General features: G+C 54.8%; 1 protein-coding gene across 8 annotated transcripts in view; it reads right to left on the minus strand.

Moving 5' to 3' along the window:
* Window positions 1–12,246, minus strand: part of Mpped1 (metallophosphoesterase domain containing 1) — a 72,537-nt gene that overhangs the window by 3,146 nt on the left and 57,145 nt on the right. For all 8 annotated transcript variants that reach the window (XM_013111005.3, XM_040754067.1, XM_040754066.1 and 5 more), the window contains 2 exons: window positions 3,716–3,831; window positions 1,363–1,476 (listed from right to left, as the gene is read on the minus strand). In XM_013111005.3, the coding sequence (XP_012966459.1) occupies window positions 1,363–1,476; window positions 3,716–3,831 (230 nt within the window). The remainder of the gene's footprint in view (window positions 1–1,362; window positions 1,477–3,715; window positions 3,832–12,246) is intronic.

Genomic DNA, 12,246 nt, shown 5'->3' on the forward strand with positions numbered 1-12,246 from the left:
GTCATTGCCCCGTCATGACATCACCACCATCCTCACCATCTTCAGTGTCACTACCACTGCCATCTTTGTCCCCACTAGCATCACCACTGAGAGCCTCACCATCCTCTCTGTTGTCCCCACAAGCACCACAGTTACCATTGTCACATTCCTGTCTTCCAACCACACGCCTTCCCCCTGCCACCTCTGCTTATTGAACTCCCTTCTAGCTCAGTCTGTCTTCACAGCATAAGGGACACTTGTGGCGCCCGCACCATGAGCAAGTCTAACGTATGAGGCGAAAGCCTGGAGGTTTAAATAAAAGACGAGATGTCCAGCCATTTGTGCCACGAGAATGTATGTGCACCTTATTTCAAGAAGGGAGCAGCCTTATATACAGGTTTACAGCACAGTGGAAAAACCCCAGGTGTAAGAGCTCGTGTTTTCCTCGTACTAGATGCTGATGCCAGTGGGGCAAGGCTGTAAGCCAGGACTAGAGAACAGGATGCACCTGTGGTTATCAGCTGACATGCAATGCACAGAGATCCGTGGGGGCTGGGACCCAACAAACAACTCTCCCTTTCTTCTCGGGAGCTCCATTTTGCCTATACAAATATGTAGGGGCATGGTTTGGGCCACAGGCAACCTTACATATGTTGGCCCTGCATGCACACAGAAAGGTCCAAGAAGACAGCCACTTTATAAACTCAGGATTCCTGAGCTCCGCCTTTGATTGCCTGGCTGCTGCTCAGCAATCCGGAGCTTCTCCTGAGACAAGTGTGTGGTGCTATCTTGACTGCCAGGGACACCATAGAGACACTCAGGAAATGGCTAGAGTTTGTTTTACTATTAGATGCAGGCAATGTGAAGGCCCAGGAGCCCCGATCCAACCACAGATAGGGTCAGCAAACCAGTAAAATACTCCTGGGACAAGCCTTGTCAGTTCCACCTCAAACAGCCACCGTGGTTCCTGTCAGAGATGGGCCTGTGAGGCCTGGGATAGTCGAGTTAAATGTCTGAGAGCAACAACAGGGCCCCACCTCCCTGACCCTGGGTGGTGCATCAGTTGTTGAGATTAGGCTCCAGGAGAAATGCCTGAGGACTAAGAATGTAAGCTGGTGTGCAGGGCAGTGTGGGTGGTCAGGAATGTGAGCCTCCTGCCCACAGTGTGGATGTCCCTGCCACTCCAGTGAGTTCACCTGCCAGCCAGCCTCCCACGTTCACCCAGGAAGCAAGCATGTGAGGCAGTCTACACATGGACCACGGAAGTGGGCTGTTTCCTGCAAGAAGTCAGGCAGGGAGCTAGTGAGCAGGACTTAGGCAAGGCAAGAAACCCCTCAGAAGGGCCAGTCAGAAGTGAGGTTCCCTCTCCGCCTGCCCACTCACCTTCATGGATGTGGCCAAAGACATGCAGCCGCGGCTGGACTCGCCTCTGGACCGTGTTGAGCAACTCCACACAGCCCACACGCTGCATCTTCTTGGGGACCCAGTCTAGAAAGCCTGCACGGTAAGACAATGAGGTCACTAATGGGGATAGCGGGCATCTGTTAGTGCAGACTCGGTGGGACCTGGAGTCCTATGCTACAGCCCCAATGTAGCAAGCTCCAGAACCCCGTCCTGCCTCTGCCCTTGGAAGGAAGCCCAGTCACAAGGCAGCTCCTGGAGGCTCAGCCTCCCCTCGTTGACAGGGCTGTGATGAACGACTTCATCGTAAGAGCCGAGGGAGGCCAGGCACCTGGGCCCAGGTGCATATAACCACTACACATCTCAGCCTGTGGCTGCTCCAGCAGCCCCGAGGGTTGTTTGTAGCCACCGGTTTCAGAGAAGAACAAACTGAGTCCGTGGTACTCCGGTGGCTGGAAGCAGTGTGGAGCTTCCATAGCCTCAGAGGGAGACTTCTGATTCAGAAACTTTCTCTACCGAACCCCACAGAAGCTGTGGCATATCTCTGTTGGTAGACTGCTTGCCTACCAGACGTGAAGTTCTGAGGCACCGTAGACATGACGGTGCATGGCTGTGCTCCCAGCACAGGGAAGGTGGAGGCAGAAATATGAGTTCAAGGTCATCCTTGGCTATATCAAAGAGTCTGAGGCCAGCCTGGGATACATGAGATTGGGGGAGGGGTGCACAGACGCTTGAAGCTGGCTTCCTTGGCGGAGACATGCTCTCATGGTGCCCGCTGTGTCTGTTGGCCATCAGCCTCCCGGAGCCACCCCATATGGCGTATCATCCTTACACGGCTACACAAACGGAGGATAACTGATGACTCGAGTGAGCAACCAGGTTGCTGTCGGCCCCTCTCTGTGTGGGTGGGTAGGACAAGCTATGGGGCTGCCAGCAAGGGCTGGAGAGCTTCAACCCAGAGCGCCCGGCGAGCTTCGTCAGGAGAGAGGTTCTGAGACACAAACAGCCCGGCAAAGGAAGGAGGAGAGGAGGGGGCAGTGAAGGGAAACAGACACAGGCAGTGGGTGACTGGAGGCCTGGGGTTCGTGGCTGGGGGAGGTCCTAGTCTCTGCAGCACCTAGACCTTGCACAGACTGGCCCATGTCCCTGTGTCTTGGCTTCATCCAACTGTCACAAGTGCTGCTCTAGGAACTGGAGTCACAGGTCCGTCCCTAGCGTGGCAGTGCAGGCTAAGACAGAGCTGGGGCTGGGGGTCTCTAACTGCCCCCTAACTGTAGCTGCCCAGCTGCCTTGGTGACTACAATCTGAATTGAGGCACATTAGCACCTGCTGAGACACCTAGTCCATGGGCATTCCAAAACATGTGCAGTGTGCTTTGGGACTAGGGCAGGGCATCTGGAGAGCAGGAGGCCAAGGACGTAGTTTGGGATAAATGGATGGATGGACAGCTGGGTGAGTGTATGGATAGGTAAATGGATGATTGACAGATGGATAGATGATAGGGAATGGATAGATGATGAGAGATAAAGACTGAGTATGGGTAATGGATGACTGAATAGAGGAAGGATGATGAATGGATGAATTGATAAAATGAATGGAGGATGGATAAATCAATAGAGAATGGATGAAGGATGGGTGGAAGATGGAGGATGGGTGGAGGATTGATGGGTGGAGGATGGATGGATGGATGGATGGATGGATGGATGAGTGGACAGATAGATCAGAAGAGTGGAAGGAGAGGAAGAAACTAAGGAGGGAAGAAAAGAAAGTAAGGGGAGGAGAACAGGAAATAGAGAGGAGGAGGAGAAAGAAGGCTGCAGAACCCACACAGCTCAGATGAAACTGAAGGACCTGGCCCATTGGCCTGGAGGCCCTGTGGGAGAGGGGCACAATCCTGGTCAATATTGTGTGCTGTCCCAGCAGAGGCTTGGGAATAGAGCATCCTCCATTGAAAGTGGAGCAGGAACAGGTGCCTAAGATTGGAGAGCAGTGAGGAGGCCACAGTAGTCAAGACAAGATACAGGCCCGGAGGACCGACAGCATCATCAGAGAAAAGAGGAAGGAACTGGAGTCAGGTTAGAAGGGAAGGAGAAGGGACGAGCTGGGGCATGTTGTAGGGCTCCAGACAGGAAGCCAGTGGATCCTAGAAGTGGTAGCAGGTGAGCAGCAGCAGCAGCAATATTGGGAGGTGGCACCATCAGCCCTGGGGACATTGACTAGGTAAGGATGGCACCCCAGCAAGTTAGACCTAGCTGACCAGCCCCAGACACAGGACACTCCATCGTCAAGGCCCCCAGTCCATCCTGGGCAGTTGAACCAGAGACCAATTTCTTACCCAGTGGTGGTCCATGAGTTATAAGGACATCAACACCTTCCGGGATGAGGTTCCACTTCTCCAGCAACGCTTGGCCTCGCGGGAGGTTGAACCCCCAGCCGTAGAACCAGGGCTGCCTAGGAGAGAAGAAGGGCACTTTAGGGAGGGTCTCGAGAGAAGGGTACAGGTCGCAGGGACAAGCAGCCATGAGGACTAACTTGGCACCTGGAAGCTCAGTCAAAATGACACTTGGCGATGTTTCGAGGACTTCTGCAAGAAGAGCGACTAGCTGCTGTCAGTGGACCTGCTCCTGTCCTGCCGAGGTGAGGCAGACTCCAGGAGCAGCCAGGGAGTGCAGGTAGCCCCCTAATTTGCCTACCAGCACACGTTGCCTGGCTATTGCTCCTGAGCCCCCACGGCCCCTCGTGTGCCCAAAGTTAGCACCTGAAACCTACCCTTGCCCAACATGGCTGACATCACTGGCTGTCAACCCAAGGGCTCTGCACTGTCGGCAGCCACCAATGTGATTACTTAGGACTCCCAGGGGTGCCACAGAACCCCATGTAAGAACTCCTCGCCCTGTCCTCATGGGCCTCTGAGCTGTGAGGCTGAGGTCTTTGCAGGGTATTTCAGAAGAAGGGAAGGTGCCGGGTGAAACGGGGTCGGTGGAGATGTCACTCTGAGACCTGCTGTTCTCTACAAGCCTGCAGTGCTGGACCTGGGCATAGGAAGGGTGGTGGTCACCCTGCATCATCTGGGGGTCAAAGGTCCCTTTTCTGTGTTAGACACAAGCTCTGGAGCAGATAAATACTGTGTGAATGAGGGCCCTCTGGTCGCTGTGGTCAGGACACTATGCTCTGGTCACTGTGGTCAGAATACTGTGCTCTGGTCACTGTGGTCAAGGCACTGTGTTCTGGTTGCTGTGGTCAGGAAACTGTGGTCAGGACACTGTGGTCAGGACACTGAGCAGACCTAGTATCATAGCCAGGCAGTGCACACTAGCCACCACTACCCAGTCCTGACTCCTAATCCCCAGAATTTAGAGGCAGCTGTGGCTCTGCCTGATTCCTCTACCCACTGGAGTGGGCTCCACAACTTCCGTGGAGGAGGTGGCCCTGTCCACTAGAGGTCATGATTCTCACTCCAGGTAGACGAGAGGAGAACCAGGGATCATGGCCCAGGTACAGAACGGCCACCTGTCTCACAGGATCCCACACGGGGCAGTGTCCGCTGGGGACAGTGGTTAGACTGGGATTGGCTATTGGAAGAGCAGCACAGGGCAGAGGTGGCCCTGTCAGACGCCTCTTCCCTCAGACATGCTTACTCAGACCGGCTCCTCTCCATCCGCAGAGGGCTACGCGCTCTTCTGAAAGAAATTGACGTGCACACACATACGTGTACACTCAAGCATGCGCACACATGTGCTTTACACACAACTCCTAGGGTGCCCTGGAGCCAAACTGACTGAGGTTAGAATGGTCCACCATTTGCCACCTATGCTGACCGCGACTGGCAAACACCTGACTCCTCCGGAGCTCTGTGCCTGGAGTTCTCTGAGAAATGGAGGTGGCTCTGTCTCCTCCACAGGGAGAACTCAATTCTCTGCCCCGGCACCACCATCCTCATCCCTTGTCACCATCACCGCCGCCATTTGTCACATGCACGTCACCACACCGTCACCCTCCCTGGCACCAGCGTCACTCTCACCTTCCCCTCACCGTGACGCCTCTGTCACCACCTCCATCCCCACCGCCACCTCCATCATCCCCACCGCCACCTCCATCCCCACCACCACCTCCATCCCCACCGCCACCTCCATCCCCACCGCCATCTCCATCGTCCCCACTGCCACCTCCATCCCCACCACCACCTCCATCCCCACCGCCACCTCCATCCCCACCGCCACCTCCATCGTCCCCACCGCCACCTCCATCGTCCCCACTGCCACCTCCATCCCCACCACCACCTCCATCCCCACCGCCACCTCCATCGTCCCCACCGCCACCTCCATCCCCACCGCCACCTCCATCGTCCCCACCGCCACCTCCACACAATTGTCACCATTATTGCCCCTCCTCCACCATCAGCCTCAGCTCCATCGCCTCCATCATCACTTCTCATTAAAGCCACCAACATCACGTCCCTACCACGTCTACTACCACCGTTGTCACCATCAAACCCGTCTGTCACCACGGACTGCTCCTAAAAGCCGTCTACAAAGCCTGGGTGTGAAGATTTATATAGGGGAGGGTTTTTTATTGGACTTCTGATGGCTGACAAGCGCATTTCTAAAGGGGAAGCAGGATAGGAGACCTCAGAGAACCTGAGAGCAAGACGCCCCCCCTCCCCAAGTCACACACCTGGTCACAAGGTAAGGGTCCTTTTCTGTCATGACTCTGGTTGGCACCGGCAGCCCCTCTCTACCAACTCCAAGGGCTGTGCGGTTTCTGAATCACTGTCTAGGATGCTCAGAACTGTGCAGCTGAGAGGGCGGAAGGGGGTCAGAAAGGCCACCGCATCCCGGAAATCACTCAGTGTCCTGCCCGCACTCAGAACGCCAAACAGTTTATGACTGGTGCTGTCTTCCAAACACAGGTTTCAGTTCTCAAAAATCAAATATTTACAGCCGGGCGGTGGTGGCACCCGCCTTTAATCCCAGCACTCAGGAGGCAGAGGCAGGCGGATCTCTGTGAGTTCGAGGCTAGGCTGGACCGACAACCTCCAAAACAATACAGAGAAACCCTGTCTCGTAAAAACCAAAAAAAAAAAAAAATCAAATATTTACACGGAAGGACAAGGCCTCATCAGTATGGAGAAGAGGTACCCTGTTAGTGTTAGTTCTCCCGAACCACTGCGGGGTAGCTTTGAGAAGCACAGCAGATATCCCGTGGACCCCAGAAGCCAGCCCAGGCCACCCCTGCCTGCCAGCCTCCCCTCACCTGGCACCACAGAGCCTTGCCCTGGAGCAAAAATTGGACACCGACTCTCATGGGGATGCCTAGAGGAGCCATTCCACACTCCAGGACCACACAGCACTCCGAGGACAGGAGTCAGCAGGACCTCAGTTGTTGGAAGTCTGGGGGCTGCCCCGCCCCCCTCTAGCAGGTTAGAATGTCATCCAAGCAGGGTCAAGCTGACTCTGCCCCCGACTGGCCCTTTACCTGTCCCAGGCTGGACCGTTAAGGCCAGCTGCTGTGTCCTGCTCAGAGCAACAGGGAGGAAGAGGGCTGACAAGGGGATGGCTGGAGACTTTAGGGCAATATTTTTGCACACAGGCAATGCCCCGACGCCATTGTCTACCATTAGCATTGGGGAGCAGAGGGAGGCACAGCCTGCAGGGAAACTTCTGGAAGATATTTCTGAGGTGGTTCCAGTGAGGGCTTTTGCTGCTGACCCAGGAGACAAAGGAAAGAGCATCTCCGGTGTACACACAGTCTACACTGGAGCCTCCTGGGGTGCTGTTTGGGGGTGCACTGACCCTCTGTCTCCAGTGAAGCCTAGCACTTTGAACAGCTCAGTGACCAGCTCTCTCCCCCATGAAGGACATACCCACACTGCCCTGGTCCTCACTGCCATCCGACTTTGGAATACCCCCCACTAATGCTCAAGCCATGACACTGGGGTGCCCAAGAGCCCCTGCACCAGCTTCCATCACAACCTAACACCTGGGCCTGGTGCCACCTCCAGCTCCACCTGCCACTGGCCTCACCATCCGAGGCACCTCATGGCCGTGGAGGGTGGCCCATCAGAATTCCGGCTGAGCCGAAGGCGGCTTTATGTCCTGAATCTCTGTCTTTCTCTTCTAAAGTAACCATTGGAATAATTTTCTTACAGAATGATAGTTGCCATGACAACCAGAGCAAATTTTCCTTTTCTGAAACAGATGTCTCATTTAGTTGAAAATTAGAATGTGAGCAAACCCATGGGAAAAATTAATTCAAACTTTAACAGAGCGCTGAATACAACGTAATCTCCCTGAGGTTAACCCCTTAACAGCTTTTCTGTGTGCTTCTGCTAACCTTCAGATCAAGCCTAATTAGGCCCGCTTAGCCAATATAAATGACCTCATCGTGGCCTATCATTACGGGGTCCCCCTGAAGCGTGAGGTTGGGCTCCCTGATAGCTGATGGGCTGCCAACACTCATCTACAGCAAGCAGCTGAAGCAGAGACTGCCCCGTTTCTACTTCTCCAGGGCAGGCATTCAGTCCCGGTGTGGGCATGTTCCCTAGGGTTCAGCTGAGGCAGAGTGACCCCTGGCTGAACCCCTGGCCTGGGTCTGGAGTATAGGACGGTGGAGGCCCCAGGTGCTCCTGAACACTGAGGGGAACCCACAGAGGGGGAGCTCAGGGGGCTTTCAGTCTTCACATTTATCCGGGGAAGTGTTTGCCACCATGGCTGCCACAGACACAGAAACTGGGGTGCAGAGCCATACCCGCGTGACATAGTCCAGAGCCAGGCTCCCTCTTCCAACCCAAAATGATAAAAATGCCGCCTTTGTACATTATCACCCCACATTCAGTTGCTCAGCGAACCATGGGGGTGAAACTGCTGGGAAGTCCCCATTTAGGCCCAAGGAAGTGTTGACACAGAGAAGGCATGTGGCATGTCTGAGGATGTGCCATGGGAGCAGAAAGGACTTGGGCCAGGACCCTGGGGTGGCCAGGCACCAGCTCCCTCTTCACAGGAGCCTCTGCCTGAACAGCTCCCACGGCCCCCTGGAGCCTTCAGCCTGGCTGAACAGCTAAGACTAGCCTGAGTTCTGCACAGGCTCCCTGTGACTCCTCCAAATCTCCCCATGGCTCCCCACTGCCTCCAGGACACAGTCCGCATGGCACACAGGGCCCATGGACTCAGACAAGCCGGTCCAGGGTCCCATGAGGTTCCCCCGACAGCCTTGACTGTCACTCTGTAAGTGGCTGTACCTGTCCCTCTCTCAGGCTTTGTCTCCTGCTAATCCCATATGGGAGATCCTTTCCAACTTCTCCCTCCTTAGGCCAGGTCCCCCTCCCCGCCTTCATGGTCTGCTGTCTCCAGCACAGGTCCAGAGGGCTGGGCCTGGGTGGCCCTTAGGGAAGGTCTGTTCAAGGACTACATGAATGAAAGATGAGCGAAACTGGAATAAGCCAGCAGCTGTTCTGTCTGACTGTAGGTATGAAGAACTTATGTATTAGCACCCTCCCCTCTGCACCCTCCCCTCTGTCCCTCCCCTCTGTCCCTCCTCTCCCCTCTGTCCCTCCCCTCTGCACTCTCCTAGTGGGACACCTGCCTTAGGACTGGCCAGTCATGCTACAAAATGACAACTCTAGCAGGGATGCCTGCTACCTGCTAAGCTTCCTGCAGCCTCCCTCTCTCAAGAGCCTGCGAAGGTGGCAGTGTGTGCCCACTCCACAAGGAAGAACTGGGCCCCAGGGTCCCCACCTGCATTCTGATGCTCAGAAAGTCTGACTCCCAGGGACCTTCACTACCTCCATGCTGAACTCAGGTACAGAGGGCTGGACTCTTGGTAGCCTTCCTCAGACACCGTGGTAGCTCTTTGCAGGAGACCTGCCCCAGGCCTGCTAATTCTTATTTCCTCCTCTTGAGGCTCCCTGGTGTCTCGCCTTCCCATGGCCACCTCCCAGTCTAGAGACTGGGGCAGCTATTGGCCAGCTGTTAAAAGAGCCTGCTAGATCCCACCTCTGCCGGGTCAGCTCACATGTACAATATTGCCATCAGCCCCTCTTAAAGACAGGCTTTCCTGAGCCACTCCCAAAGGGCCAGCCACAGCTCATTAGTGTGTCAGATGAAGCTGCCAGTCCTCACTGGCCCCAGTCGCTCCTCAGAGCCCCTAGCACCCCCGCTAGGCTGTAACCCCCTTTTGCAGCACAGAAAACCAGGGACAGGATGAAAGCTCCTGAGTCCAGAGTCTCAACTGCACAGTGCAGAGTTCCCACCTACTGGGGATATCACCTCCTACCATGGGAGACACTTAAGTCAGCTGTCCCCTGGGTGCCGGTGTGCTGAAGCCAGAGGCTGAGGGAAGTGGATAGGCAGTGGCAGGCAGTAGGGCCCGAGGCTGCTGAAATAGGAAAGGCCCTACAGTGTCCAGAAGTCTGTCACTCATGCACCTTGCTGGGGCCACAGCCGCAATGTCCAGAAGTCTGTCACTCATGCACCTTGCTGGGGCCACAGCCGCAGTGTCCAGAAGTCTGTCACTCATGCACCTTGCTGGGGCCACAGCCGCAGCCAGCAAGTCAGCAGCAGAGAGTATAGAGCTGCAGAGTGGGTCCCTTGTCATTCCTAATTAATTTCCCCGCCCTTCCGGTATGTGGAATCGCTCATCTTTTGTTTTGTTGGGACTCTGTGCGGAGATGGCAGATGATTCGTCTCAGACGTTAATCTTGAGTGAGAGAGTAAGCGGGCACACAGCAGCCTGCTTGAGAGGACAGAGGGGACAAGCAGTGACTCAGGAAGAGAGATAGAAGATAAGGATAGGGAAAGAAATCTGCGTGTGTGTGTGTGTGTGTGTGTGTGTGTGTGTGTCTCCTAGTGTACCTCCCTAATCCACCTGTATATATGTGCAAATACATGAATGGATCATGAGTGTGCTTGTGTGTGTGTGTATGCATGTGCGTGTATACTTGAGAGTGCACTCCTATCAATTTGAATGTGTGACTGTGTGCCTATTTGCACATCCCTAGTCCTGCTGTGCATGTGTGTGTGCATGTATGTATATCATGAATACAGTCTTGTGTGTTTATTGACTATATGTACATGTGTAGGTCTGGGTGTGTATTGAATGTGCACAGATATGTGCACAGTCAGCCCACTAGAGTCCAGAAGGCAAGGACTGTCTTTTGCTGTCTCAGATACCATCGTAGACACAGGTCTGGAATGCTGAGTACCAGTAAGAGGAGAGAGAAGGAGTGAGCAACAGTGGACCCACTCACAGATGGCACGCAGGGTCTCTGGGGGCCTGAGCTCTGTCATGTGCTTCTGGCCCCCATGTGGCTGTCACAGGTTGCCCTTGTTTTCTCGTGAAGAACTTAAGCCTAGCCAGTCATATAGACAGCTCTCTGAACAGACATGTGGCTCCTAACTGCATATGGGCTGCAGACAATGACAGACATTACTAAGGTGGCCCCGCTGACCTCCCCAGGGCTCAGTGCTCAGCAGCTGCCTCACCTCTCATATGCAGGATAAGACTCAGCCATAGGAGGGGCAGAGATGCAGGAGCTGAAGATTCAACCATAGGAGGGGCATGGATACAGGAGCTGAAGACTCAGCTAGAGGAGGGGCATGGATACAGGAACTGAAGACTCAGCTAGAGGAGGGGCATGGATATAGGAGGTGAAGTCTCAGCCATGGGAAGGGCAGGGGGTACAGGAGCTGAACCCCTCCTATTCTGCTGTCCACAAGGGCCACCAGAGGGCAGGCTAATGTCAGTAGCACCAGCTGAGGCTATCACCCTGCCTGAGCAGAGTGACCCACAACCTGCCTCCTCCCAGGGCTGAGATCACAGGTTAGACCCTCGGCATCCCCACCTCATCCGTGACGCAAGATGGCATAGTCCTGTGTGTTCCATCAGGACACAGATCAAATGGAGTTTTCATGAAAGCCACCAAGTACCAGCCTGGGTGCTGTGAAAGCCATAACCTCAGACTAATACCATCCAAAGATGCAAAACAGTCCAAGACAAACGCTGTGTGGGGACTTAACATCAGTAAGACAGCAAGAGACTACCACCCCAGGGAAGGGGACGGACAGGTGTGTGACATACCTTCTTCAAGGTGGGCCCTGAGGACTTCAATAAATAGTGGACCACAAAGTCCTCACCCTGATACAGTGCAGGATCCTCTCTCTATGTGAGACTCCAGGGTCCAGTTCTCCAGCAATGGGTCCCCAGCCCACTGTCAGGATTTCCCAAGCCAAGACAGCAGCATGAGGTGGTGCCTGCAGACACTCACAGACTGAGGTAGGCACGCCTCTCTGAAAACATCACTAAACCAGGCAACACCCTAAACTGTGCTGTGCACCAAGCAGGGCTAAGCTCTCGCTGTGGCTGTCCTGCGAGCACCAGCTCCCCTTGACCCTTGTGGTGCCTTCCTCCAGAGCAAGTCAAATTGCTTCCAACGTCCTGGTGCCTTCTGTAAAGTGAGGGTGGGTGGGGACCTCACTGACTGTCTTGGAGATTGTGGTAAGACAGACACACACACCTGTCACATCAGCAGGCTTCTTTGAGCACTGCCACACACAGACAGACAGACAGACAGACAAGGTTCCCGGGCTGCTCCATTCCTGCCCTAGGCTGTGCAGGAATGTGTACCTAATCATACACAGTAGGAGAACAGGACATGAGTGTCCACCCAGTGCCTGCCCCCAGAGGCCACCAGGTAGGTACTCGCTGCCCTGTGCCTGAATGAGGGAATGCTATCCATAACTATCAGCTATGTAACAGCGACCCTTATTATCCCTGCCCCCAACACTGGGTGGCCACAGCCAGCAGCATGATGAGACACCAGCTATGGGCCAGACCATGTCTATACCCGGCCTCTCTGAATTCTAAGGGCAA

Source organism: Mesocricetus auratus, unplaced genomic scaffold (assembly GCF_017639785.1).
Source record: "Mesocricetus auratus isolate SY011 unplaced genomic scaffold, BCM_Maur_2.0 Super-Scaffold_100010, whole genome shotgun sequence".
In the NCBI taxonomy this organism is placed as follows: domain Eukaryota; kingdom Metazoa; phylum Chordata; class Mammalia; order Rodentia; family Cricetidae; genus Mesocricetus; species Mesocricetus auratus.